This window comes from Phocoena phocoena, chromosome 1, assembly GCF_963924675.1.
Source record: "Phocoena phocoena chromosome 1, mPhoPho1.1, whole genome shotgun sequence".
NCBI lineage: Eukaryota > Metazoa > Chordata > Mammalia > Artiodactyla > Phocoenidae > Phocoena > Phocoena phocoena.
Window position 1 is genome coordinate 138,588,171 of NC_089219.1, and position 24,068 is coordinate 138,612,238.

The 24,068-nt window shown below is 42.0% G+C and overlaps 1 protein-coding gene across 1 annotated transcript in view; it reads left to right on the forward strand.

Annotated features, from left to right (window-relative positions):
- Positions 1-24,068, forward strand: part of NPL (N-acetylneuraminate pyruvate lyase) — a 37,919-nt gene extending 13,851 nt beyond the window's left edge. The window contains exons 3-12 of the mRNA XM_065876683.1: positions 193-266; positions 1,396-1,483; positions 4,623-4,680; positions 10,906-10,981; positions 12,851-12,943; positions 13,725-13,873; positions 14,005-14,051; positions 16,607-16,691; positions 20,459-20,498; positions 23,461-24,068. Coding sequence (XP_065732755.1) covers positions 193-266; positions 1,396-1,483; positions 4,623-4,680; positions 10,906-10,981; positions 12,851-12,943; positions 13,725-13,873; positions 14,005-14,051; positions 16,607-16,691; positions 20,459-20,498; positions 23,461-23,645 — 895 coding nt within the window. The 3' untranslated portion in view covers positions 23,646-24,068. The remainder of the gene's footprint in view (positions 1-192; positions 267-1,395; positions 1,484-4,622; positions 4,681-10,905; positions 10,982-12,850; positions 12,944-13,724; positions 13,874-14,004; positions 14,052-16,606; positions 16,692-20,458; positions 20,499-23,460) is intronic.

The following is a 24,068-nucleotide window of genomic DNA, read 5'->3' on the forward strand; positions in this document are numbered from 1 at the left end:
AAACCACCAGACTCAAGGGAAGAAAAAAACCCAAGCATTATTCAGAGCAGGCTAAGAATTTCAGACTGGTTAGGTGGATTTGAATAACTATGAACAAGAGAGAGCAGTTTATAATTGTGGGGATGAATTGAATAATCTAGAAAAGAAGAAATACACATTTTTTTTCTAATTTTTTTTCTTTATGTCTTTCAGAGAAATCAACTTCTCAGTCATTGGTCGGTATGTGGATTATCTTGTAGAAGAACAGGGAGTGAAGAATATCTTTGGTAAGTCATCTTTAGAGATCTACATATCTCTAGCTCAGTCCTTAGAAAGTAGCTGTCACCAGATTACTAGCTAGGAGGTCACAGTGTTATTGTGTCACAGGTTATGGTTGAGCCTGGCTAAGCCATGTAAAATTTGTGGATTTTTAGTCTCATCAATTTTAGACCTAAAAGATGATCAAGAGATTATATAATTTGGTAGTGCACCTGAGATAGGCTGGGACCTGGGACCCTTTACTGGAGTACTTACACCTGGACAAACGTCTCTGAGAGCAACAGACTACAAAGAAACTATTAGGGAGTAAAAATCACTACACGCATGAGCAGTGGGGGCAATTATGAACAATAAGATTCAAAAAGGCCACACGCCAGCTGCCACTTCTAAGGTACTGGGAGCATGCCAGGTACCGCGCATGATCCCTGCACCCAGCAGCACTGAGGGGGTGGGTAGCACACCTAAGCTACGCCTCCTGCCCAACCCACAGGCCCGCCCCTGTTGTTACCCCTTTTAAGGAACCAGCTCGCCACCTTGGGGAGCGAGCAAGGACACCTCTTTCTTGTTCTCCCTCCCTCATGCTGCAGCAGGAACCTCAGTAAAGCCTTGCCTGAATTCTCATCTGGCCTCTTATCAATTTCTATTGATTAAAGAGTCCAGGGACCCAGGTCTTTAGACAGAGGTCGTTTTAGATCTGTAGTACACACCATTGTCTTCATAAGTAACTGCCACCTATGACCACCGTGACATCCCAGTACTGAATGGTATTGGTTTTCCTGCCATTCAAGCCCAAATATAGAACTGCCTGGTGTGCTCGGAGATTTGCCTGAAACATGGGCAGTTACCTCTGTCTCCATTTAAAATACTCTCTGTCCCTGAAAACAATGGGATTTGTAAATTACAAGTCATACTTAACCTTCCCACTCCTTTTGACAAGGTGAGGATGGAAAAAAGGCTGAGTCTGAGGTGGAAATGGAAACATGGCATCACCCCACCCACCCACATCCAGATTCTGTCCTGGTGTTTCTCCGTGTCCCTTCCTCTCGCAGGGATTTCTGCCCCTGCACTGCCAGCATTGGTGCTGGAAGAACGAAAGGTACCGGTTGGTCCCACTGACTGACTCTCTGTTTGGAACAGTGAATGGCACGACAGGAGAAGGCCTGTCCCTGAGCATCTCAGAGCGCTGCCGGGTTGCGGAGGAGTGGGTGACAGAAGGGAGGAACAAGTGAGTGGCTCCATCAAGATAAACACATGCATCTGCAAGAGCTGCGTAGACCACAGCTATACCCCAGATGACACAGCCTCCCTGCTCTCCGACCACAAATCAGGCCTGAGGTCAGCTTGTGGAAAGAGGAGCTGAGGCAGAGGAGGGCCCTTCCTTTCCGTGTGGAAGGGCAGCCAGACACACCCGGCTCTCAGAGATCCCATCGGGAAACTGGAAACTGCCTCTTGTTTTATCTACCAGGCCAGTCCCTCCGGTTCCCTGTCCTTGGCCTGAAGGGCTGTGGAGCAGGGCCCTGGTACTGGCTGCTGAGCTCCTAGCCCTTCCGCTGAGCGGCTCGTACTCCTTCCCATCTCAGGGTGGGTCCTGGTGGTTCTATCAGCCAGTTGCTTCCTTACAGTTCTCTCTGCATGTGACTCAGCGTGCTTTTTGTGGTGCTTCCTCTTGTAGTCTTAGGGAGCTTTCTGCATCCTCTAAACTTCAGCGAGTTAATGTATTTGGTTATAACACTCAGTTTGTGCCACGGTGAAACAAATAGGACAGTATCAATTCAGTAAGCACGGCAATTAACCAAGCTTGATTTGTGGTCTGTTCTGCACTGTTATGCATCGTGTGTTATGCACTGTGCTGGCACTGGAGATATAAAACGGGATCTCTGCCCTCAGGTTGCTTACCATCCGATGGAGATGTCAGACCATGAAAACTAACACTGATCCTTCCGATAAATAGTGTAAACAGGGATCAGAGAAGGGTGATTGACGGTATCTTAGGTGGAGGCAAAGATTGGAGGTAAGTCTCAAGTGAGCCTGGAGCAGAGGTTGTCAGTGCAAAGCCCCTGCCCACTTTGGGGACCCTTAATTGGCTTTAGAGCAACTTGGATACTCTGAAATTATACGCCAAATGTGAATGCGTGTCCACGTAGGCACTTTCTAGTGATCTTCAGTTTTCAGCTAATTTTCAGTCAGATCCTGGGCCTCAGACGTTTAAAGACCACAGGCAGAGTGAGGAAAGAAGAAGGCTAAGGGTAAACATCAAGAAAAGCACCAGAACCGGGAGGGATAGGGAAGTGGGTGCAGACAGAAAACCCTCAGAAGGGTCAGAGGGAGGTGAAGAGCAGATCCTATCTGCTGGAAGGAAGGAAGGGTGCTTCAGAGAGCATCGGGGGAGCATGGAGATCAAGAGCAGGGCCTGCAGAGCCAGACTGCCTGAGTTGGGTCCTGAGTCTGCCTCTAAGTAGCTCTGTGAACTCAGGCAGCTCTTAAATGCCCTGTGTTTTGTCTGTGAAACGGGAATACTAATTGTACCTATCCTATGAGGCGCTGGTGAGGATTCAAGCAGTGCCACACATACAGTACTAAGTAATATATAAGAATTCACTGTAACTATTTGCAGTGGGTGCTGTGTTCATTATAACGTTTGTTATAAGCATTATTAGTTGCTGTGAGAGTCAGTAGGATTGAGAAAGTAGGAAATGACCAGCTAACCTGAGAGAGAGCAGAGCCAGTTGGGTCATTGTCACAGAAGCGGCTGCCCTGAGGTTAGAATGCCGCAGACACATGGCAGGGGAACCAGTGAGGGTAGCTTATTCTCACCCCAGAAAATCTGCTGCTGAGGAGAAGGAGAGAAGGAATCATGGATTAGAGCGGAGGAAGCAAGATTAAAAGAAGGGTAGTTTTTTTTCTCTTAAAGCAGGGAAGTAATGAGCACGTTTCCGCGCTGAAAGGACAGTGCCATTGAGAAGAGATTAAAGAGAGTGGAGAACTGATGCCTTTGATGGCAGGTCTCCACGGGGGCTTGAAATAAACCCAAATGTAAGCAGAGTAGCTTTAGGAGACAGCTAAGAAGCGGGGAGGAACGCATAGATAGAAGGTAACACAGCTAAGCGCAGAGGTGAGGAGGAGAAGGGAGGGAGTCTGTGTGTGGAAGAATCTTTATCTAAGATGGTGTCTTGGAAGCGAGGACATCTGCCAATAACAAGGGTTTGGGTGGAATTTAGAGCTTGAGGAGAAAAGTCAAGATTTGGAGCAGCCGCTGCAGTGACTAGGAAAGGGAAGTAAGTCATGGGGACCAGAGGCTTTCGGGACCCTCGTCCTCCTGAATTGGGAAATCACAAGTTTGTACTAAAGCCACAGACCCAGCAGCTGGGTGGACAGGGGGAGGGAATGCATGATTGTTTTAACCTAAGCCAGGAGACAGGGGTAGTGAAAGGTTTAAGGAGGTCATGCAATAAAGCTGCTGGTGAGGGGAAAGCAGACCAGCCAGCCACCTTTTCTCCTCTCAGAAGTCTTCTGTTATCCTTAACAAATGCAGACCTGATCCTAGCACTTCCCAGCTAGGTCCCATTTTACCGAAGACAGAACAAGTCAAGAATCACAGGAGGACTCAATGCTTGGGCCTTAACGGGGATGTGGTGTCTCCATCCCATGAGGGCAGCACGTGTGTCACTCTGAGTCCCTGGAAGACTCGCCAGCATGACTGCATTCACAGCTGAGTTTCATTGATCCTACCCTCAGAAGACCAGTCAAAGTGTGGCCTCTTCCCACAGGGCCCCGTGGAGCACCTCCACAGGTGAACACTGAGGTCTCAGAGAAAACCTCACTCATGGCCAAATTCTGAGGATACACAAGATAGGAAAAAACTTTTCACAGTGAATTCCTTTCTCGTATGGCTGGTTCCTGGTTGTACTCTTTGAGGAACCTCTTTATTTTTATCTCCAACCAAAAATATCTCAGCTTTACACCTATTTTCATGCACATTGTCACCATCAAATGCAGCATCTCTAACCATGCATAGTCAAAATAAGGTACTTGACTATTGATTGATTAATCAGTTATTGCTTTCGAAATCCTGTTGCTTATATACAGCAGAAACGAACACAACATTGTAAAGCAATTATACTCCAATAAAGATGCTTAAAAAAAAATCTTACTGCTTAGTTGAACCTTAAATTTTATTCCCTGGACATTTTTTAAAAATCCCTGGTTAGATTAATTTTAAGTAGACCACTGTATAATTCAGTAGTCTTGAGACTGAGATTAGTCAGATACTAGCTAATTGCTAAAACCAGCACAAACCAAGGTAGCACAGCTCTTCCGTGTTACTATAAACTTCAAGTGATGCAACAGTGTTTTCTCTTTTGCAGGTTGGATCAGATAGTAATTCACGTGGGAGCACTGAGCTTGAAGGAGTCACAAGAACTGGTATGTATGTGGGTCCATCTGGGAGAGACCACTTGAGGGGCCTCCATCTTTATGCTTGAATTAAAATCAATATCATTTTTGCTAAATATTGGATGCTGGAGAGTATAAGGTGTAGGACTGCAGGGAAGCCAACACAGAGCCATAAAGAGAGTAGCCCAAGGTGATAACTGCTGTAGCAGAGCGTTTAATAGGAGCCAGAGGCACCTCTTCTTTTGGGCGAAGTAAGGATGGCTATGGAGCTACCTTGTTTGCAGGTAAGGAACAGAACTTGAGCCAACCTAAGTTTTCTCTAGGAAGTAAAAGGCAAGGCCATCTGCTGGGCATAAAGGAGATGGAAATGGGGTTCAGAAATGAGAAGTGGTAAAAACTGAGAATTGCTGCCTGGAGAATGGAAGAGAAAACTTAAACAGAAAAAGATTGTCCCCACCCATGTTTATAGCAGCACTGTTCATGAGGTCGAAGCAACCCAAGTGCCCATGGACAGATGAATGGATAAAGAAAAGGTGGTATATACATACAATGGAATGTTATTCAGCCTTAAAAAGGAAGCAGATCCGTCTTGTCACATGCTACAATAGGGGTGAACCTCCTTGAGAACATTATGTTAAGTGAAGTAAGCCAGCCACTAAAAGACAAATACTATATTCTTCTTCTTATACTATGAGGTATCTAAAGTAGTCAAATTCATAAAAACAGAATTAGAGTTAGTCCCACTAGGGACTAGGGGGCGGGGGAAAGAAGAGTTGTTTAAGGGGTATAGAGTTTGTCGTCTGCGAAAAAGAAGCAGGCTGTAAAATAAAGAAATGCATTTATTAGGGGTCCTTTTTTAAAAGTTGACGTATAGTTGATGTACAGTGTTGTGTTAGTTTCTGGTGTACAGCAGTGATTCAGTTTTATACATATATATATATATACAGATATATAGATTAAGCAGTTATTGCCTTCAAAATTCTGTTGCTTGGTTGAACCTTAAATTTTATTCCCTGGACATTTTTTTTTTTTTTTTTTTTGCGGTACGCGGGCCTCTCACTGCTGTGGCCTCTCCCGTTGCGGAGCACAGGCTCCAGACGCGCAGGCTCAGCGGCCATGGCTCACGGGCCCAGCCGCTCTGCGGCACGCAGGAATCCTCCCGGACTGGGGCACGAACCCGCGTTTCCTGCATCGGCAGGCGGACTCTCAACCACTGCACCACCAGGGAAGCCCTCTGGACATTTTTTAAAATCCCTGATTAGATTAATTTTTAGTAGACCACTGTAGAATTTAGTAGTCTTGAGATTGAGATTTTTTTTCTTTTTTTGGCTGTGTTGGGACTTCGTTGCTTCGTGGGCTTTTCTCTAGTTGTGGCAAGTGGGGGCTACTCTTCGTTGTGGTGTGCGGGCTTCTTATTGCGGTGGCTTCTCGTTGTGGAGCATGGGCTCTAGGCACGTGGGCTTCAGTAGTTGTACTTGTGGACTCTAGAGCGCAGGCTCAGGAGTTGTGGCGCATGGGCTTAGCTGCTCCACGGCGTGTGGCATCTTCCCAGACAAGGGATCAAACCCGTGTCCCCTGCATTGGCAGGAGGATTCTAAACCACTGCACCTACAGGGAAGTCACCGAGATTGAGATTAGATATTAGCTAACTATTAAAACCAGCATAAACCACAATAGTGCAGCCCTTAGTGTTACTATAAACTTCAAATGATGCAACAGTGTTTTCTGTTTTGCAGGATCAAATATATATATATATATGCGTTTTCAGATTCTTTTCCATTATAGGTTATTACAAGACATTGAATATAGTTCTCTGTGCTATATAGTAAGTCTTTGTTGTTTATTTTATATAAAGTAGTGTGTATCTGTTGATTCAGCATGGCTGGACCTAGAGAATATCATACTTAGTCAAGTAAGTCAGGCAGAGAAAGACAAATACCATATGATATCACTTATATGTGGAATCTAAAATGTGATACAAATGAACTTATTTACAAAGCAGAAACAGATTCACAGACATAGAAAACAAATTTATGGTTATTTGGAGTCTTAGAATTACAATTCAGGGAGCACAGATTCCAGCAACCACAGAACAGTGTCCCCTCTGGGAAACAAAAGGCAGGAGTTTTTAAAGGAAAACAAGAGAAGCACACTTAGTTTCCAAAAGTTTTTTGTGAAGAGTTGTGACTGGAAGGTATGTATTCTTTTTTTTTTTTTCCTGTTACAATTTATTGACTCATCAAGTGTGTTTCACTTGTTATCAGTAAAGGCACACTTCTGCACAGTTCCGCAGGATGCCTTTCTCAACAGAGAGCTGCTGCTTCTTCTTTTTTTTTTTTTTTAAAGTCAGCAGGGTCAGCACAGTCACAGTTTAACAGGATGGAGCCCTAAAGTATAAAATGGAGTTCCTGCTGACAGCTCCTTCCAAAACTTTCAGATCTGCAAGATGAAAAAGTTCTAGAGTTCTGTTTCACAACGATGTGAATATACTTGACAGCAGTGAACTGTACACTTAAAAATGGCTAAGATGGTGAATTCTTTTTAATTTTTATTTTTTGGCTGCACTGCGTGGCTTGCGGGATCTCAGTTCCCCGACCAGGGACTGAACCCAGGCCAAGGCAGTGAAAGCCCGGAATCCTAACCAGTAGGCCACCAGGGAACTCCCAGTGTTGTATTTTTCTTGGTCACAGTTTTGAAAAATAAATTTAAAAGTAATTAATTTTTTTAAAAGGATTGCCCCAGTGGTGCTAAAATCCAACCAAAGTTGTAAGTCATAAATTTGTCATACACAGGTGTGGAGATTTTCTTCTAGGTACACTCTTCAACCAGAACATAGGAACAAGAATGCAAAGACTGGATCGCTCTGGGTTTAGAGATGAGCGGGTTAGGTGGAGTAATATTGTGGCGAGGGAGGAAGGAGTTAAAGTTGCCAGCAGAAAAGTAAACCATGTGGTAGTTTTGAGGTCTTTGTGAATCAAGTAAGTAAAGAAAGCACAAAGATGTTGTAGCTTGGACTGTCGACTGAAAAAAAATGTACAGCCTAAAAGTTGAGAATTATGTTTCATTCAGCAGACTTACTGAGGACTTAAGCCTGGGATACAGCCACTCAGCAAGCTCTGAGGGACTGTTCCAAAGAGGTAAGGGAGGAGCCTGGATGTATAGGAGTTTTTGGCTGGAAAAAAAAAATATATATAGTTGAACATCAAAAATTATTGCTAATCATAAAAACACGCATCTCAAGTTAATGATTTTAGTGTTTTCTTGTATGGTAAGGTGCAAGAGGTTGGGCTTATTGAAACCAGTCCTTTGATATGCATGTTTTTCTCCATCCTGAGTTCCCCTTAGTTCGCACCGACCCGGTGCCTGCAGTGGCTGATGGCTGTTTGGCCGAAGCATCCTCTGTTTACTGAAATGGCAGGGACATTCTTTGTCCACATAACCATGTCCTCAGAATTTAGATATTCTGATTCCAAAGAGCGCAATGACTTGATCTAACCCCAACATCTTCTTGTGGGTTTTGTTTGATTCTGTTTCCTATTAATTGAATTTAGAGATGGAATGTATACTGTGTACTTGCAAAACTGCAATTCAACACTCTTAGGCAAGCCACTAGGGAAGACGTTACTAGGTGATTGCTTAGTAGGCCTAGAATCAGAACTTGGAAACTTGATTTATCCTTTTGTTTTGTTTTGTTTTGTTTTGTTTTGCGGTACGCGGGCCTCTCACTGTTGTGGCCTCTCCCATTGCGGAGCACAGGCTCCGGACGCGCAGGCTTAGTGGCCATGGCTCACGGGCCCAGCCGCTCCGCGGCATGTGGGATCTTCCCGGACCGGGGCACGAACCCGTGTCCCCTGCATCGGCAGGCGGACTCCCAACCACTGCGCCACCAGGGAAGCCCGATTTATCCTTTTTACACTTGAGTTGTTCTTCTTAACAGTAGATCTTTCAACTATGGTAGTGTAATGGAGGAAATTTTTTTTTTTCCCTTCTCTTTTCAATTGCTTTCTTCTATGTGTCATGTGAGTTTTAAAATATTGTCATGTATGACATGACAGACAGTGTCAACCATGGGGTTCAACACTAGAATAGTATAAAGATAATCTTAGTATAGAGATAATCCCCTGCTATAGGGATAATCCCCTGCTGTGGGATAATCTTGCCAAGGAGACAGTAATATTGGCATCTGCTTTAGACGTAACTCTCCATTGGATAATGCTTGAATGGGCACTGCCATCGACTGTCTCTGAAGTGGTTTCTTTTCCTTCCTTTCAGCTAAGGTTACCCTACTGCTCTTGTCCTAAACAAGGTGCTAAATAAATGATTCAAATATATCACTTCCAATCCTGTGTCAATAAAATCCTATCCAGTGTCTTGATTGTTCTTTGGACTATATCCCAATCTCTTTTTGACTCTCCTACTTTACTTCTGCAGAAACTTAATCACATCTATTAGATATAGATATCACTAGCTTAAGTCTCAGAGGAAAGCCGTTTTTCCCTTTTAGGTAGTGGGGCATGTTTCAAAGCAATCAACAACATCTACTGAGTCCTGCTATGTGCTCAGCACCATGACTGACCTAAACACAAGAGTCAATAAGATCTGACCTCTGCCCTCAGGGAATTCACTCTAGTTGGAGACCAGTAAGATACACAACTACCTCACAATGTGTTAGGTTTAAGTACTCTGCTTGAAATAGATAAAAAATATTATGAGGGCCCAGTGGGAGGAAATGTTCATTTTTTTTCTGAAGGAATGTGAGTAAATATCAGAAGAGTAGTGCAGTGTGTCTTCTGTGATATATCTGTGATATGTACAATCTTTTTCTTCTCAGCCTTTCTCAACTGCATTTCCAATCTGTAATATAAATTTTAAAATATGACTAATATCTTTGGAGAGGAAAGACAGTATCATCCAGTGGGCTGAACACTAGAAGAGAAATGACATCTGCAAGTTTCTCTATAATTAACAGTTATAGTTTCTCAAAATGAACTGCTCGGGCTTCCCTGGTGGCGCAGTAGTTGAGAGTCCGCCTGCCGATGCAGGGGACGCAGGTTCATGCCCCGTCCGGGAAGATCCCACATGCCGCAGAGCGGCTGGGCCCGTGAGCCATGGCCACTGAGCCTGCACGTCCAGAGCCTGTGCTCTGCAACGGGAGAGGCCACGACAGTGAGAGGTCTGCGTACCACAAAAAAAAAAAAAAAAAGAACTGCTCATGTCTCCTTAGCAAGTTTTTTTGTACTGACAAAGTCTGCAGAAGAATAAGATTAGATACACAGCTCACCTCCACCAGAGGTCTCTACTTTGCAACACCTGGGATTTTCCTGGTAATGACATTTATCATTAAATGTGGTAATTTTCCATTCTCTAGTGGTACATCGGTTGGCAAATTTGAAGAGTTTGTTGTTAACCTCTAGTATCTAAGCTGTAGGTGAATGTAACAAATCGTTTACTCCAGGATGGTTGTGAAATTGTGATCTATAACAAGAAATAGATATTTGGTCTTTGTCCCATTTCTGGCACAGAGCTCCAAAACCCTCGAATTCCTGGAGATAAGAACAATAAAGGTGTCTCTTGTTATGTTAATGAGGTGACTTTTAGAAAGTACCTAAGGATGGGGGCTGGTTGCCAAGAGTACCAGGCATGAAAATTAGGGGTTGGAACTTTCAGTTAGAGTTGATATGATCGACCCTATTTGAACCAATCCCCAATGGCCAATGATATAATCAATCATGCCTATGTAGTAAAGCCTCCATGAAAACGCCAAAGGACAGATTTCAAAGAGCTTCCAGCTTTGTGAACTTGTGGAGATTTGGGGAGGGTGGTGCACTCACACTGAGAGAAGACATGGAAGTGTTGTGCCCTTTCCCCATGCCTTGCCCTATGCATCTCTTCTATCTGGCTGTTCCTGAGTCATATCCTTTTATAAAAAGCCAGTGATCTCATAAGTAAAATGTTTCCCTGAGTTCTGTGAGCCTCCCCAACAAATTAATTGACCGAAGGAGGGGGTTGTTGGAACCTCTAATTTATAGCCCATAGGTCAGGAGCACAGGTGATAACCTGGCATTTGAAATGGGGATAGGGAGCTAGTCTTGCAGGACTGAGCCCTTGACCTGTATCTCCAGATAGATAGTGTCAGAGTTGAGTTGAATTGTAGGAAACCCAGCTGGTGTTTGAGAATTGCCTTTTGAGGTGGAGAAAACCCCACATTCACACACATCAGAATTGTGACCCATGGTCTTCTTTCTTCTTTTAAAGGCCCAACATGCAGCAAAAATAGGAGCCGATGGCATCGCTGTCATTGCACCTTTCTTTCTCAAGCCATGGAACAAAGGTAGGTAGATAGGTCAAAACGCACAGTGCTGTACATGGTCCACTTCTTTATGCCTTCATTCCAAATGGTTGTATTTAACTCATGAAAGTAAAGTCTTATGGACTGGAGGCATGAAGTTGCAATGGTACAGTAGTTCTCCGGAATATTCAGCCTCCCTCTACCCATAAAAGAGAAGAGAAGACTCCATTAAAGGACTTCAGCTCTTTTGTCAAGTAATCTGAGTAGCTCATCCACCAAGCCCTGGGTCAACCTACAGGTGCCTGTGTTTGGGTCAGGTGTCCACTTTTGGCCAGTCAGTTGCATAGAGTGTCAGAGTCACATGGCAAAGCATGAGACCATTTTTCTCAGCAAAAGAGGAATATAAGTAATGGACATTTTGAGACTACATGTACTATTCAAATTTGAGTTAAGTGATGAATTTGAAAAGAGATTTCACAGAAATATCCATTGTCTTCCAAAATATCAAATTATTGTTTTCTCTATGGAAACTATTTGTGGTTTCCAGGTATACTGAGTCTTTTGAATCCTTTTGATTAGCAAAAATGCAGTACAAATTTTACAAGGATTAAAAACAGACAAAATGTCATTTGCATGCATGATTAAACAAATCCATAGCTAAATGTATAACAGGTCAAAATTGTCATGAAATATTACCTGTTATCAGTAAAATAGTCGTTAATATTGGTTAAGTAATTTAAATACTGCTATTTGGGAAATTTAGAATGAACATTTTAAAAGTTTTTTTCAGATGATTTTTAAAAATTTTGCATAAGACAAATGAAAAATAACAATACACAATAATTTTGTCAAAATATTTATTATCACAGTATTCAAATGTGTTCATAAGCTTCTCTCCCACTATTCAGTGGCATCCAGATGTAAGCAATTCTGCTGGATTTATTTATCATCTGTAGTAATGGTGCTGCTGAAGCTCAAACCGGATGATGTAGAAAATCCCAATTCCTCAGTAAACCAGAGTGAACTGTCTTCTGATATATCTGAATTTCTCTCCAAAAGGGAAAGGTACCAAACTCTGGTTGAGATGTGCCACTACTTTTATGACTTCCCATTTTGAGCAGATGTTGTTTATCTTCTTGTTGTAGAATTTACTGTTACAACTTTATTCTGATCCTAACGCAAAGTCTTTGCTGTTCACTGACCACACTTACCCTTCTGGGTAAGAGGAAAAGGATCCTGCCTGATGGGCTTCTGATTTTTTTTTTTTTTTTTTGCGGTACACGGGCCTCTCACTGTTGTGGCCTCTCCCCTTGCGGAGCACAGGCTCCGGACGCTCAGGCTCAGCGGCCATGGCTCACGGGCCCAGCCGCTCCGTGGCATGTGGGATCTTCCCAGATCGGGGCACGAACCCGTGTCCCCTGCATCGGCAGGCAGACTCTCAACCACTGCGCCACCAGGGAAGCCCCGGGCTTCTGATTTTTGTAAGAGTATTGCATGAGCTTCTCTTAATATGTGGGAAGATTTGCACCAGTTTTTTAATAGCTCTTTAGTATGGTAGGAAACTGATCCTCTTATTTTGGCCTTTCTACAGAGAGGAAAATAAAACTTTGAATAAAGTGAATTGCAAAGACATTGCAGTAGCAGTCTCAGAGATGGTAAGAGTGGTCAAGAATTTTTGGCTTCCAAAAAGGAAGGTTGCATTTCATTAGACGGTTCTTTTTTTTTTTTTTTTGGCTGTGCGGCCTGTGGGATCTTAGTTCCCCAACCAGGGATCAAACCCATGCCCCCTACATTGGAAGCGTGGAGTCTTAACCACTGGACTGCCAGGGAAGTCCCAAGGTTCCATTTTTACTGGGGAAAGCCAGTGTTTTACACTTGTTCACACCATGACTTTTCCTGCTGTTTTTTCAGATGTCCTGATTAACTTCCTAAAGGAGGTGGCCGCTGCTGCCCCTGCACTGCCGTTTTACTACTATCACATTCCTGCCTTGACAGGGGTAAAGAGTAAGTACTGCTTCTTTTCATGTTTCTTCACCTTCACCTCTCACATCGTACCCTATTTCACTAAGAAACCCCGACTCCACCCCACCTCACCCTGTATCACGAAAGCATAAGACTGTTGACTAGATGGTTCCAACAGCTCCAACATAAGTCACTCTTATCAAAAATAAGTCAGCCCTTATCAATCATTGACACCATCTTATAATGGAAGATTTTTAAGTATGAAAGACGAATTGACCCCTATGTACTTGTAGCAGACAACTTGTGTCTGTCACACACACCCCTCCGTCTTATGTGGGAAGACATAGCCTGTAAGCCCCACTAAGACACGGATTGGGTCTACTTTGTACCCTACTGTGTTCTCAGCACCTGGCACACAGGAAGGTACTCCAATCTCTTCTCACTTTTCTTTTAGGTTTTCTTTTATCATTATCATACTTCTCCAGCAAGAAGATTGTTACAGTTAGATGAAATTTATTAGGAGGTTATTTTTAAAATGCCATTCCTTTCTAACTTCCTTAGAAGAAAAAATAGAAGTTGTGCTTTATAAATATCCATCTATTGTCTTCAAGGAACAGAAGATTTAGGGTTACAATTTGATAAGTACAGAGGAACTAGGAGGCAAGGGCAAGTGATCATGTTCAATATGTTCAATCTGCAGCCAGTTGCAGCTGAGAGCAGCCCCTGGCAGCTCCGTGCAGATGTGTGGCGCTAGATGAGATGTTCTCTGTTATTTTCTGGGGGTGTACCGGTGAATGAGAGAGACATTTATTGTTTTGAACAGTTCGTGCTGAGGAGTTGTTGGATGGAATTCAGGATAAGATCCCCACCTTCCAAGGGCTGAAATTCAGTGACACAGATCTCTTAGACTTCGGGCAATGTGTTGATCAGAATCGCCAGCAACAGTTTGCTTTCCTTTTTGGGGTGGATGAGGTAAGTTTCCCCCTGGCATATCCCAGCAGGTTAGTTTCCCTCTGCAACAATTGATGTAGCCGCTTATACAGTAGCATCTTTTCTCTTCTCTTTTTCATCAAAGTTAATACTCTCTGTCTGTTTCTGATCAGCAACTGTTGAGTGCTCTGGTGATGGGAGCAACTGGAGCAGTGGGCAGGTAAGCAGGACTCATTTTTCCCAATGCTTATTAGTGTAAAATCCCCCACAGAAGCAGTCATCACCTGCGCGGTTGTATTTCTTGCAAGTACACCTTTTCTAATAGAAATTGCCTTTCTTTGCCACATTTTCTTACTGAAAAGGAATGAACTAGGGCTTAGCACTTTGTTAGCGACTCAGTCACTCTTACAAGAAGCATCTGTTGCAGTTAGGGGTGAGGCACAGAAGCTGAGAGCATGCACAGAACTTCTTTATCAGAAATTATTTGGTTACAAATAACAGAATGCCATTCAAACTAGCTTATGTGAAAGAAGGTAAGTTATTATAAAATTTCGTAAAACTCAAGGGGAGGAAGTGCTGTGAGGTCTCAGAGAAGATGAGAACCTAAAACTGCAAAGCTCTCAACAGCCAAGGCAGACCGTTCTCCACCTGTGGTCCTTTGGACATCCCTTTATTTGCCTTTCTCTCCAGATGGGCTTTCTCTGCTTCAGCATGCATGTGGCCAGTCATGGGGCCCAAATGGAGCATCTCAGGATATCACTGGATAGCACTGCTAAGTCAGGTGTCCATGTAAGGTCCGGTCAGCTGCAGCTAGGAAGGTAGAATCATGTGGCCTGATGTCTACTCAGCAGAAGGCCTAGGGATGTTCAAATTTGGCATGTCCACTGCACATGTTAACCTAGTTCAGTAGCAATGTGCCTGCAAGCAGAATGACTGAACTATTTACATTAACTGAAAGTGTATTTCCTCCCTGTGGGAAAAGTACAGGGGAAGCAAAGTAATACTCATAGCATATCTTGGTGAGCATGGCTTTGATGAAGAGTAGTTGGGTTGGATGTAATGGTAAATAATGGTTCGTTCACTGAGCCAGGATGCCTGCAACATCCATCATCACTACAGGCCATTTCCTCCAAGGAACCCTGAATGCCTGGATCTGCTGACCTTGGAAATTCTTTTTTTTTCTGGCCCCCATACTAAGCATTTTTATTCTGTCAACAGAATCTGAAAGCAAAGTACATTTGATTACACTTAATTTCTCCTTAATTATGATCACATTCCTCTCTAAATGAGGATACATCTGAGACCCCTGGGATTCAAATTAGAGTATTCTGAAACCCCTTAGACATTCATGCACATATTGCGACTTTGGGTGTTTCACATCTGCAGGTAACTTATCTCAATGATTATATTTTATTCTCCCTATTTTTTTACGAGAAGATAATGTGAACTTCACGTTCTCAGAATGCCTTGTATTGACTCCAGGGACTACATTTATGAAGTACCAACAATGTTCTGTTCCTGGTACACCAACATGAAACTCTTTTCTGATCCTGAGTTACTGTAGGAGAAGTCATTAGAAACTGGGGAAACATCTTTGTTCTGAATTTCTAGAACCTTCTGCCTTGCTGGTTTCTCTAAGAACTCAGTGATTAGTCTAAGATATTTGTCTTTATTGGTAGAGTTAGAGATTCTTTTTTAAGTCAGCAAGAACATTTTACGATATCAAATAACATTCTCATCTCCATTTTTTCTGAAATGTAATAGAATAAGCAGTATGAGGGATGGTAAGCTTCTCGACAACTCTGTTGCCCTTCTTTGAGACATAGTTTCTTCACAGCAAAATGGAAACCACACCTACCTCACAGGGCTCTGAGAGGATTAGACATGGTTTATGTCAGGCACCCGGAATACAACAGTCAATAAATGGTCCTTGTATTATTATTATCCGTATTAATATTATTACTAGAAACTAGTCTCTGGGTAACATATAACTTGGCAAAGAATTTAGGTAATCTGCTAGTATTTGCCCCTTTTACTGTGGTGCTACATTCACCCAGTTCCTCAGCATAGGGTTTTTGGGACCCACCTCAGATACTACTTTTTTTTTTTTAATTTTTATTTATTTATTTATTTATGTTTGGCTGTGCTGGGTCTTCGTTGCTGTGCGAGGGCTTTCTCTAGTTGCGGCGAGCGGGAGCCACTCTTCATCGCGGTGCGCGGGCCTCTCACTATCGCGGCCTCTCTTGTTGCGGAGCACAAGCTCCAGACGCGCACGCTCAGCAGTTGTGGCTCACGGGTCTAGCTGCTCCGCGGCATGTGGGATCTTCCCAGACCAGGGCTCGAACCTGTGTCCCCTGCATTGGCAGGCAGACTCTCAACCACTGCGCCACCAGGGAAGCCCTCAGATACTACATTTTATCCACAGTTCTTACCTAGCATTGCACCTCTGTGTGCGCCCTGGGCCAGGTGTTGCCCTCAATCACTCCTTGCCAAATACACCTCTGTCTTTCACTTTTTTTCTTTTTTCTAACTTGACCCTTTTCCTATTTTTCTCCCTTTTCTTTATTCCTTTTGGTGTTCTCTGCGTCCTCTGCACTGCTTTGTGTTGCTGGAAAACTCAGAACTGAAGACACCTGATCCTTTAATAGATTAGGGGCTAAAAACAGACTTCTGGAAGGCTTGGTAGATTTTTCCCTTTTGAGCATTAGAGGGGTTTGAGGAGCTGGACCTTCTCTCTAAGTTATTGATCCTGCAGATGTGCTGTTTTCTTTCCAGTACCTATAACTACCTGGGAAAAAAGACAAACCAGATGTTGGAGGCTTTTGAACGGAAGGACTTCTCCTCGGCCCTGAACCATCAGGTAAGCTTTCTTTTCCCTTCATATAAATCATAGCCTTTTTTCTTTCCCACTTGAGAATTCTTATTTTCTCTCATCAGCATTCCTACCACACCTGCCCTCCTTAAGATTGCCTAGCTGCTTCTTTCTGTATTTTCCTTCTTTTTCTTACTTTTTCTTGTTTAAAACCAAACCTGTGCCCATTATCCATGTTTCCTGCATGTCTCATCAGGACAGGCCCCACACAGGAATGACTCCTTTCTGTTCCTCCTAGAAATGATCTTATTTTTAGTCTACATTCAAAGTATTTTTATGACTGTGAAATAATGGTGATAGATTTTTGGGGAAATGACCACATGCCATCCCCTTGAGAACTTCACACCTGAGTCACCAGAGTATATAAGGAAGCTATGAGGCTGGTGATCTACAAAGGGGAGACGTAATCCAAAGTCAGAGCAGGTCAGTCCTCTTTGCCCTGGAAATGTGCTGAGAACTGAAAACATTCACCAGGCAGGAAACAAGAGCTGAATAGGTGATCCAAAAGGAGACACTGGCTTTGAAACAGGAAGAGAAAAGCGGCAGGATCTGAAGTGTTCCAGGGAAGACCCCTGGGGGAAATGGTGGCTGCTGTTAATGTTACAGGGAGGACAGCCTAGCTGTCCAGAGAAGGAAGAGCCTCACCGAAGGGTAGAACCAGCCCCACAGCTGGTAGTGTGTATATGTTAGGTAAACAGAATAAGGTGGAAAGAAATAGGGTAGGCACTACAGAGAAACTTCTGGAGGCCGAGAGGCCCAGGAACTTTCAGGATCATAAAAGTGACTGAGAGGAGTGTCCCAAGAAAATGAGTGAGAATGAAAGGCATAAGCAAGATCAGAGCAGGTGGTCAGTCCCAGTAAGTTTAGATAAGGGATCTTTTGAACAGGACAGGCCACCATCAGGGCAATCAGAAATTACAGAGCAGAAGTTGCAAAGCATCCTGGAGGTTTGAGGGAGTGACCTGAGCTCCAACCAAGAAGAGAACAGGAGGAAGCAGTTGCAAGCAGTGATTAAATACATCCCTACCCTTTAACCCTGAACACTGAGCAAGCCTAAATCTACTTCCTACTTAACTTAAAGTTTAAATAGCTTATTTCATATTCACCTTTATTCAGCCCCAGACCAGGTGAAGCTGAAAGCAGGAACAGCGTAAGGACTTAGGAAGCTATGTCAACTAGATTAAACATTGGCAAGACTTTGGTTTAAATTAAGATATGAAGTCTGAATTGTGTGGACTCTTGCCATCTCTTTTCTTTTTTTTTAATTAATTAATTAATTTATCTTTGGCTGCCTTGGGTTTTCGTTGCTGTGCGCGGGCCTTCTCTAGTTGTGACAAGCGGGGGCTACTCTTTGTTGCGGTGCGCGGGCTTCTCATCGCGGTGGCTTCTCTTGTTGCGGAGCACGGGCTCTAGGCATGCGGGCTTCAGTAGCTGTGCTATACGGGTTCAGTAGTTGTGGCTCGCGGGCTCTAGAGCGCAGGCTCGGTAGTTGTGGTGCACGGACTTCGTTGCTCTGTGGCACGTGGGATCTTCCCGGACCAGGGCTTGAGTCCGTGTCCCCTGCATTGGCAGGTGGATTATTAACCACTGCGCCACCAGGGAAGTCCCTGCCATCTCTTTTCATATATGATTTTCTTTTTCCTAAGTTTCCCAGAAAAAATTATTTCTGAAAATTTCAACCTGTTCTGAGCTGAATGATGTGAAAATCGTAGGATGGAGTAAACTGTGAAACAGCTCTGATACGGAACCTTTCCACTTAGTGGTTTCTTTTATTGGCTGATTCAATTTCCATCTCTTTTTCTTTTTTTTCTTTTAGCCTACTCAAATAAATCATCTCACCCAAAACAGTATTGGTAAGCAGTTTAGTTTACCACATTCTGTTTTTTCTTACAGAAAGCAAGTGTGAGCAGGTCTCATTTACTCACTTATTAATATACCATGGGCTGAACTGAATATATAATTTCAATAAAACTGGTCTCTGCCCTAAAGGAGTTCGCAGTCAAGTGAAGAAACAGATAAATAAAAAGTTAGGGCTAAACTTACTCATTCTCATGGACTTTATTTTTGGCTGTGTTGGTCTTCGTTGTGGCGGCGAGCGGGAGCTACTCTTCATTGCAGTGCGCGGGCTTCTCACTGCAGTGGCTTCTCTTGTTGCAGAGCACGGGCTCTAGGCGCGTGGGCTTCAGTAGTTGTGGCGCACGGGCTCAGTAGTTGTGGTGCACGGGCTTAGTTGCTCCGCGGCATGTGGGATCTTCCCGGACCAGGGCTTGAACCTGTGTCCCCTTCAGTGACAGGCAGATTCTTAACCACTCTGCCACCAGGGAAGTCCATCATTCTCATGGACTTAAATACCATCTGTTATATTTACAAAGTGAAATGATACATGTACAGAGATATTCCTTATAGCATTGTTTATACTAGCAAAAGATAGAAACAGCCCAAATATCCACCCATAAGGAAATGGTTAAATACATTATGTTTGAGTTATTTAATGGAACTACATACAGCCCTTTAGAAGGATGAGATACTTTTATATGCACACATCTGGAGAGATCTCCATGATACATTAAGTGTAAAAAAAGCAACAAAGTAGAGACTTCTGAATGTAATGTGCCATACTTTGTGTGTTAGGGAAAAAAAGAACACGTGCATTTATGTTTGTAAGGCTTGATATCAAAATTTTATTCTGCATTGACTTTTTTATTACTAGTATACCATTGATTAAAACAACATAAAAGTAAAATGTTATTGAAAATGCATCTCTTGATGAGATGAATGGGAATCTTTTTAAGAATTGCTTCATGAATTTGTGGATGAATATCCTTTAATGCTAGGATGAGTTAAAGTTCAGCATCAATACTATTTCTGTTTTTTGCTTTTATAGAAATAAGTGCTGTGATACCCTGTTTATATATATTAGTAGATAAGAATGGAAGAAACTTTGGTATAGCAATGTCACTCAGTTCTTCGAGCAGTTTTTGAGTCATATGCTTGATCATTTAATGATTTTCAACTGACAACCTGAAACACAACATTAAAAGCAAAGTTGAAAGGAAAAAATTGAAAACCCTATGATTCTTTAGAGGACTTGTTATCCATTAATTAAAGGAATCACTCTGTCAGCTCTCTTTGTGGATGCCAATACCAACATTTTGATTTGCTCCTTTATTTGGTTCCCAGAGGTGTCCCAAGGCAGTGATATAAGAGGTATGTCTTTATTTTTTCAAAAGTAGGAGAAGGACTGTGAAAAGGGAAATATAAAAGGACAAGCTACACCTCCATTATGTGCAACTTCTTATTCTGATCAATTTTAGAAATAGCACTTATGGAAGTTGAGGGTCTAGAAATTGCCATAAATCTTAGCCTTGACCAAGTGCTCCTGAGGTATCTTGGAAAGTACCCTAGAGGTTAGAGTACCCCAGTTTGGAAACTGCACTAGCTGATAAGTTTACCTCTGTAACCTAGGTGGGTAAAGGTTACCTTCCCCATCCTAACTCTCTGTTGTACAATTCCTTCATTGGAGCTTCTTTTCTTCATGGGCTCATTTCATAAAAGCTTATATACATGAAAAGATCCTACCTTATCCTGGGTAGATCTGAGTCATCCTCACGTGGCTGTTCTCCACTCCAAAAGACCCTCAGAAAACTAAGGTGTGTGGACTTTTTAGTTTGGGGTTTCTGCAATTTGACCTCTAAATTCTTTAAATTATCACAGTTTAGTAATTACTGACTATAGATTTGTTTGTTCCTTTCCAGTTTTGTATTCAGAGATTTATCAACTTTGTGGTCAAACTCGGTAAGTTTCCCGCTTTGTCTCCTACTGGAGAGTGTAAAGGAAATAGACTTTCTCTGAGCGTTTCAGAGAAGGTGATGAGGGACTTTCATCACTTTCTCTGAGGGTTCAACAAGAACACCTTTTAATCAGCTACAAGCAAAGTTTTATTCCTAATACTAACTTTCAGGGCCAGTCCTATAAAATGGTAAAGTAAACCTAGTTGGAAGGTCTTGGCAACCTTCTACAAATCTCTCTCCTCCATCTTAGCACTTTGTTCACCTCCCCACTCTGCTCACACACCATTTTTTTAACCCCTTCTCTCCTACACCATCAACACTCCCTCCCTTTACTTGCCTCTGCTCATTAAAATTCTACTACCACACTATAACTGATGTAAGCCTAAGTGTTTAGAGGAAGGCAGTTTGAATACAGATCTTACTAAACTGTGAATGACTGACAGCTCTCCCAAGAGTATCTGCAATTTTAAAAGAGTTTATTAACACAAGTAAGCTTAAATGGATGGAGGTTTGAATAATATGACAATGTAAAGTTTGAGGGAAATACAGTGAATTTGAGTAGAGAAACCTCTCCACAGTCTCCTAAGTCTTATCCCATAACAAATGATAAATGCCACTATTCACTCCACTTCCGCAAGAGATTGGCCCTTCCTGAGGACCTGGGTCAAGCCCAGGAAAAGTTTTAGGTTTATTCTTGGCAGACCTCCTACCTTCCTTTCGGAGCCTTTCTGCCTCTTCCTGGCAACTCCTCCCAAGCCCTAAGCACCTATTATGTACTATGCCCCTCATTCTCACAGGGTTTTCAGCCAACTATTTATCCTTCAAAGACAATGCTTCCCATTTGCTTTTCCACTTTGATGATTTTTGTCATATTTGTGTATCACCAGTACTATTATTACCTAATATCATTCCCTTGTCCTAAGCAATACTTCTCACAAAATCGTGGGTTTAGCATATGTTCCTAAAATGCATTAAAGTAGATTTTGAACTACTACTAGTTCTATAGTTTTTTAAAGAACTAAAAGTTTACCTGTACGTGTAAGATCACTTTGCATACCAGCAGTGATTCTGCAGTAGTTTTGTAAAGTATAGCTGTAAGGTATTAGCTGAAAGGATTTACTCTTTTGCCAGATTTTTGGCATTTTAAAAGAGGCCTGTTGAAGACAGTTTTTATGATCTAAAAGAACATATCTTTAAAGAGCTCGTTTCAGACTTCCTTGGGGGTTGGAGTTTTCATGGTTTAGTCAAAGAAAGACTTTTTTTTTCTTTCAGTTTTTTTGAGATAAAACTGACATGCAGCACTGTGTAACCCTGTTTCTGTTTTATTATGTTTGTTCATTTTTTGTTTTTTAGATTCCACTTGTAAGTGAAATCATACAGTATTTGTCTTTTTCTGTCTGACTTATTTCACTTAGCATAATACCCTCTAGGTCCATCTGTGTTGTCACAAACAGCAAGATTTCATTTTTTTTATGGCTGAGTAATATTCCATTGTATATAAGAGAGACTTAATCTTAATAAACATGATAAAGCCTTATCATGAAGGTAGCTCTCAGTCTTCCACCATTCATAATAAGCCTAGGAGGGCCATTTTGCATTTAGCAAAGTATATTCTATATATTTAGCCAAGCTAGTATTTTTCTTCCCAATGCTCAATTGTTACTATAACCAAATTACCTTAGTAAAAGAAAGTTACTTCTCATACCTTTGATCCAAGAGCAATAGCCAGTTAAGAAAACAAATATCTTCCTGTGCTATATTCTGGATTACTTCCTTAGATCTACCTTCAAAATCACTAATTTTATCTTTAGCTATGTTTTCTACTGTTTAGTTTTACTGATTATATATTTTTAATTTCCAGCATTTCTTTTTGTCTTTTTCTTCCAGATCTTCCTGTTCTTTATTTATATGCCCTTCTCTTAGCCTGTGGCTTCTATTCTTACGTTTATCTCTGTGAAGCCTCTTTCAGAATTTTGTATCATCTTTTCTCAGGATGTAAAATTTGTCAGTTGGGCATTTGCTGTCTCTCATGCAGCTTCTTTTTCCTTGTGTGCTTTGTAATTTTTAACTCTGATTTCATCTTCAGAGACAGCTGTTTTCTGGAGAATCCATTGTACTCTAGGTTGTGAGTTGTCCCATCAAATGATTTTACATTTGCCTCTGCTAGGACACTATAGTTTCATCAGTTCTAACCAGTCTTTAGGTATATTTCTTAGTATGGTTCCTGTACCAAGCACATAATGCAAATACGGATCCAGCATTCATATATGGCACAGGCTTGGGATTTCATTTATATGATTTTTTTCCTTCCACACCCTGGCAGAAGTCATGCTTCCTTGCCTCTTAGACCAGTGGGCCAGTTTTTTTTTTCTATTTCTTTTCATAGAAGGCTGGCTACCAGTTTTATATGGGGAGTTTAATTCCAGCTCTTTGCTGTGTACAGACTCAAGGCTTCATCTTGCATTCCTGCCCTAGTCTAAAACAGCAGCATTGAGTCATAAACTACCTTAAATAGTGCATTTCTCAGGTACTTCTTAGATTTGTTTGAACTAAATTGTGACCTAGTGACCAAGTCCTACATCATTCAATCCACAACAGTGTATCCCTGAATCAGATTATCCTCATGGACCACTGGCTTCAGCAACTCCTTACTACTCTGACCTCTTTATTCCTGATACTTCTCGTTCCTCCTTCTTGCTTCTGAGGTTGACTTTGAGTCTCACTTTGTTTTGTTTTACAGTTTGTCAATTTGTTAAAAAGTTTCCAGCATTTCTGTATGTTTAAAGCAGGAATAGGGATTTCCTACATCTGCTCAGTCTGCCATATTGACAGGAAATGTTCCCATCTTTTAGTTCCACTTTATCCTGTTATAGTAATCACTGTAAGAATATGATCTCTTCTTTCGAGTGTTTGTGGCAAAGTGGACAGTGCCAGCCATGTTTCCTCATTTATATTTTCCTGTCTAGGTTTTGGAGTGTCGCAGACCAAAGCCATCATGACTCTTGTCTCTGGGATTCCAATGGGCCCACCCCGGCTTCCACTACAGAAGGCCTCTAGGGAGTTTACTGATAATGCAGAAGCTAAACTGAAAAGCCTAGATTTCCTTTCTTTCACTGATTTAAAGGATGGAAACTTGGAAGCTTGTAGCTAGTGCCTCTCTATCAAATCAGGGTGTGTACGTTGAGATATAATCCACTTTGAATACTGCATTCATTTCTCAAAAACTTTTTAGATGAGTTTGAACTAAACTTTCCTAGCAAATGAAATCTTGCATCAATCAACAAGTACTTAAATACCTACTATGATCTTTTAAAAGTTTTAATTTATGAAGGGGCAAAAACTCTAAAAGGAGTTATGAGCCCTAAGTCATTCAATATGTCACAGAATTTTGGTGGAGAAGTTTTTGCATAAATGGATAATATGGAATCAAGAGGAAAATTGTAATTGATTAATTCCATCTGCCTTTGGGAGCTCCCATTGTCTTGATTTCTGGTTGTTAATCCTATTTTAAAGTTTTCTAATTTTAAACCACCATAATGTACTTTCATTTTAATAAATATTCATTTGGAATCTA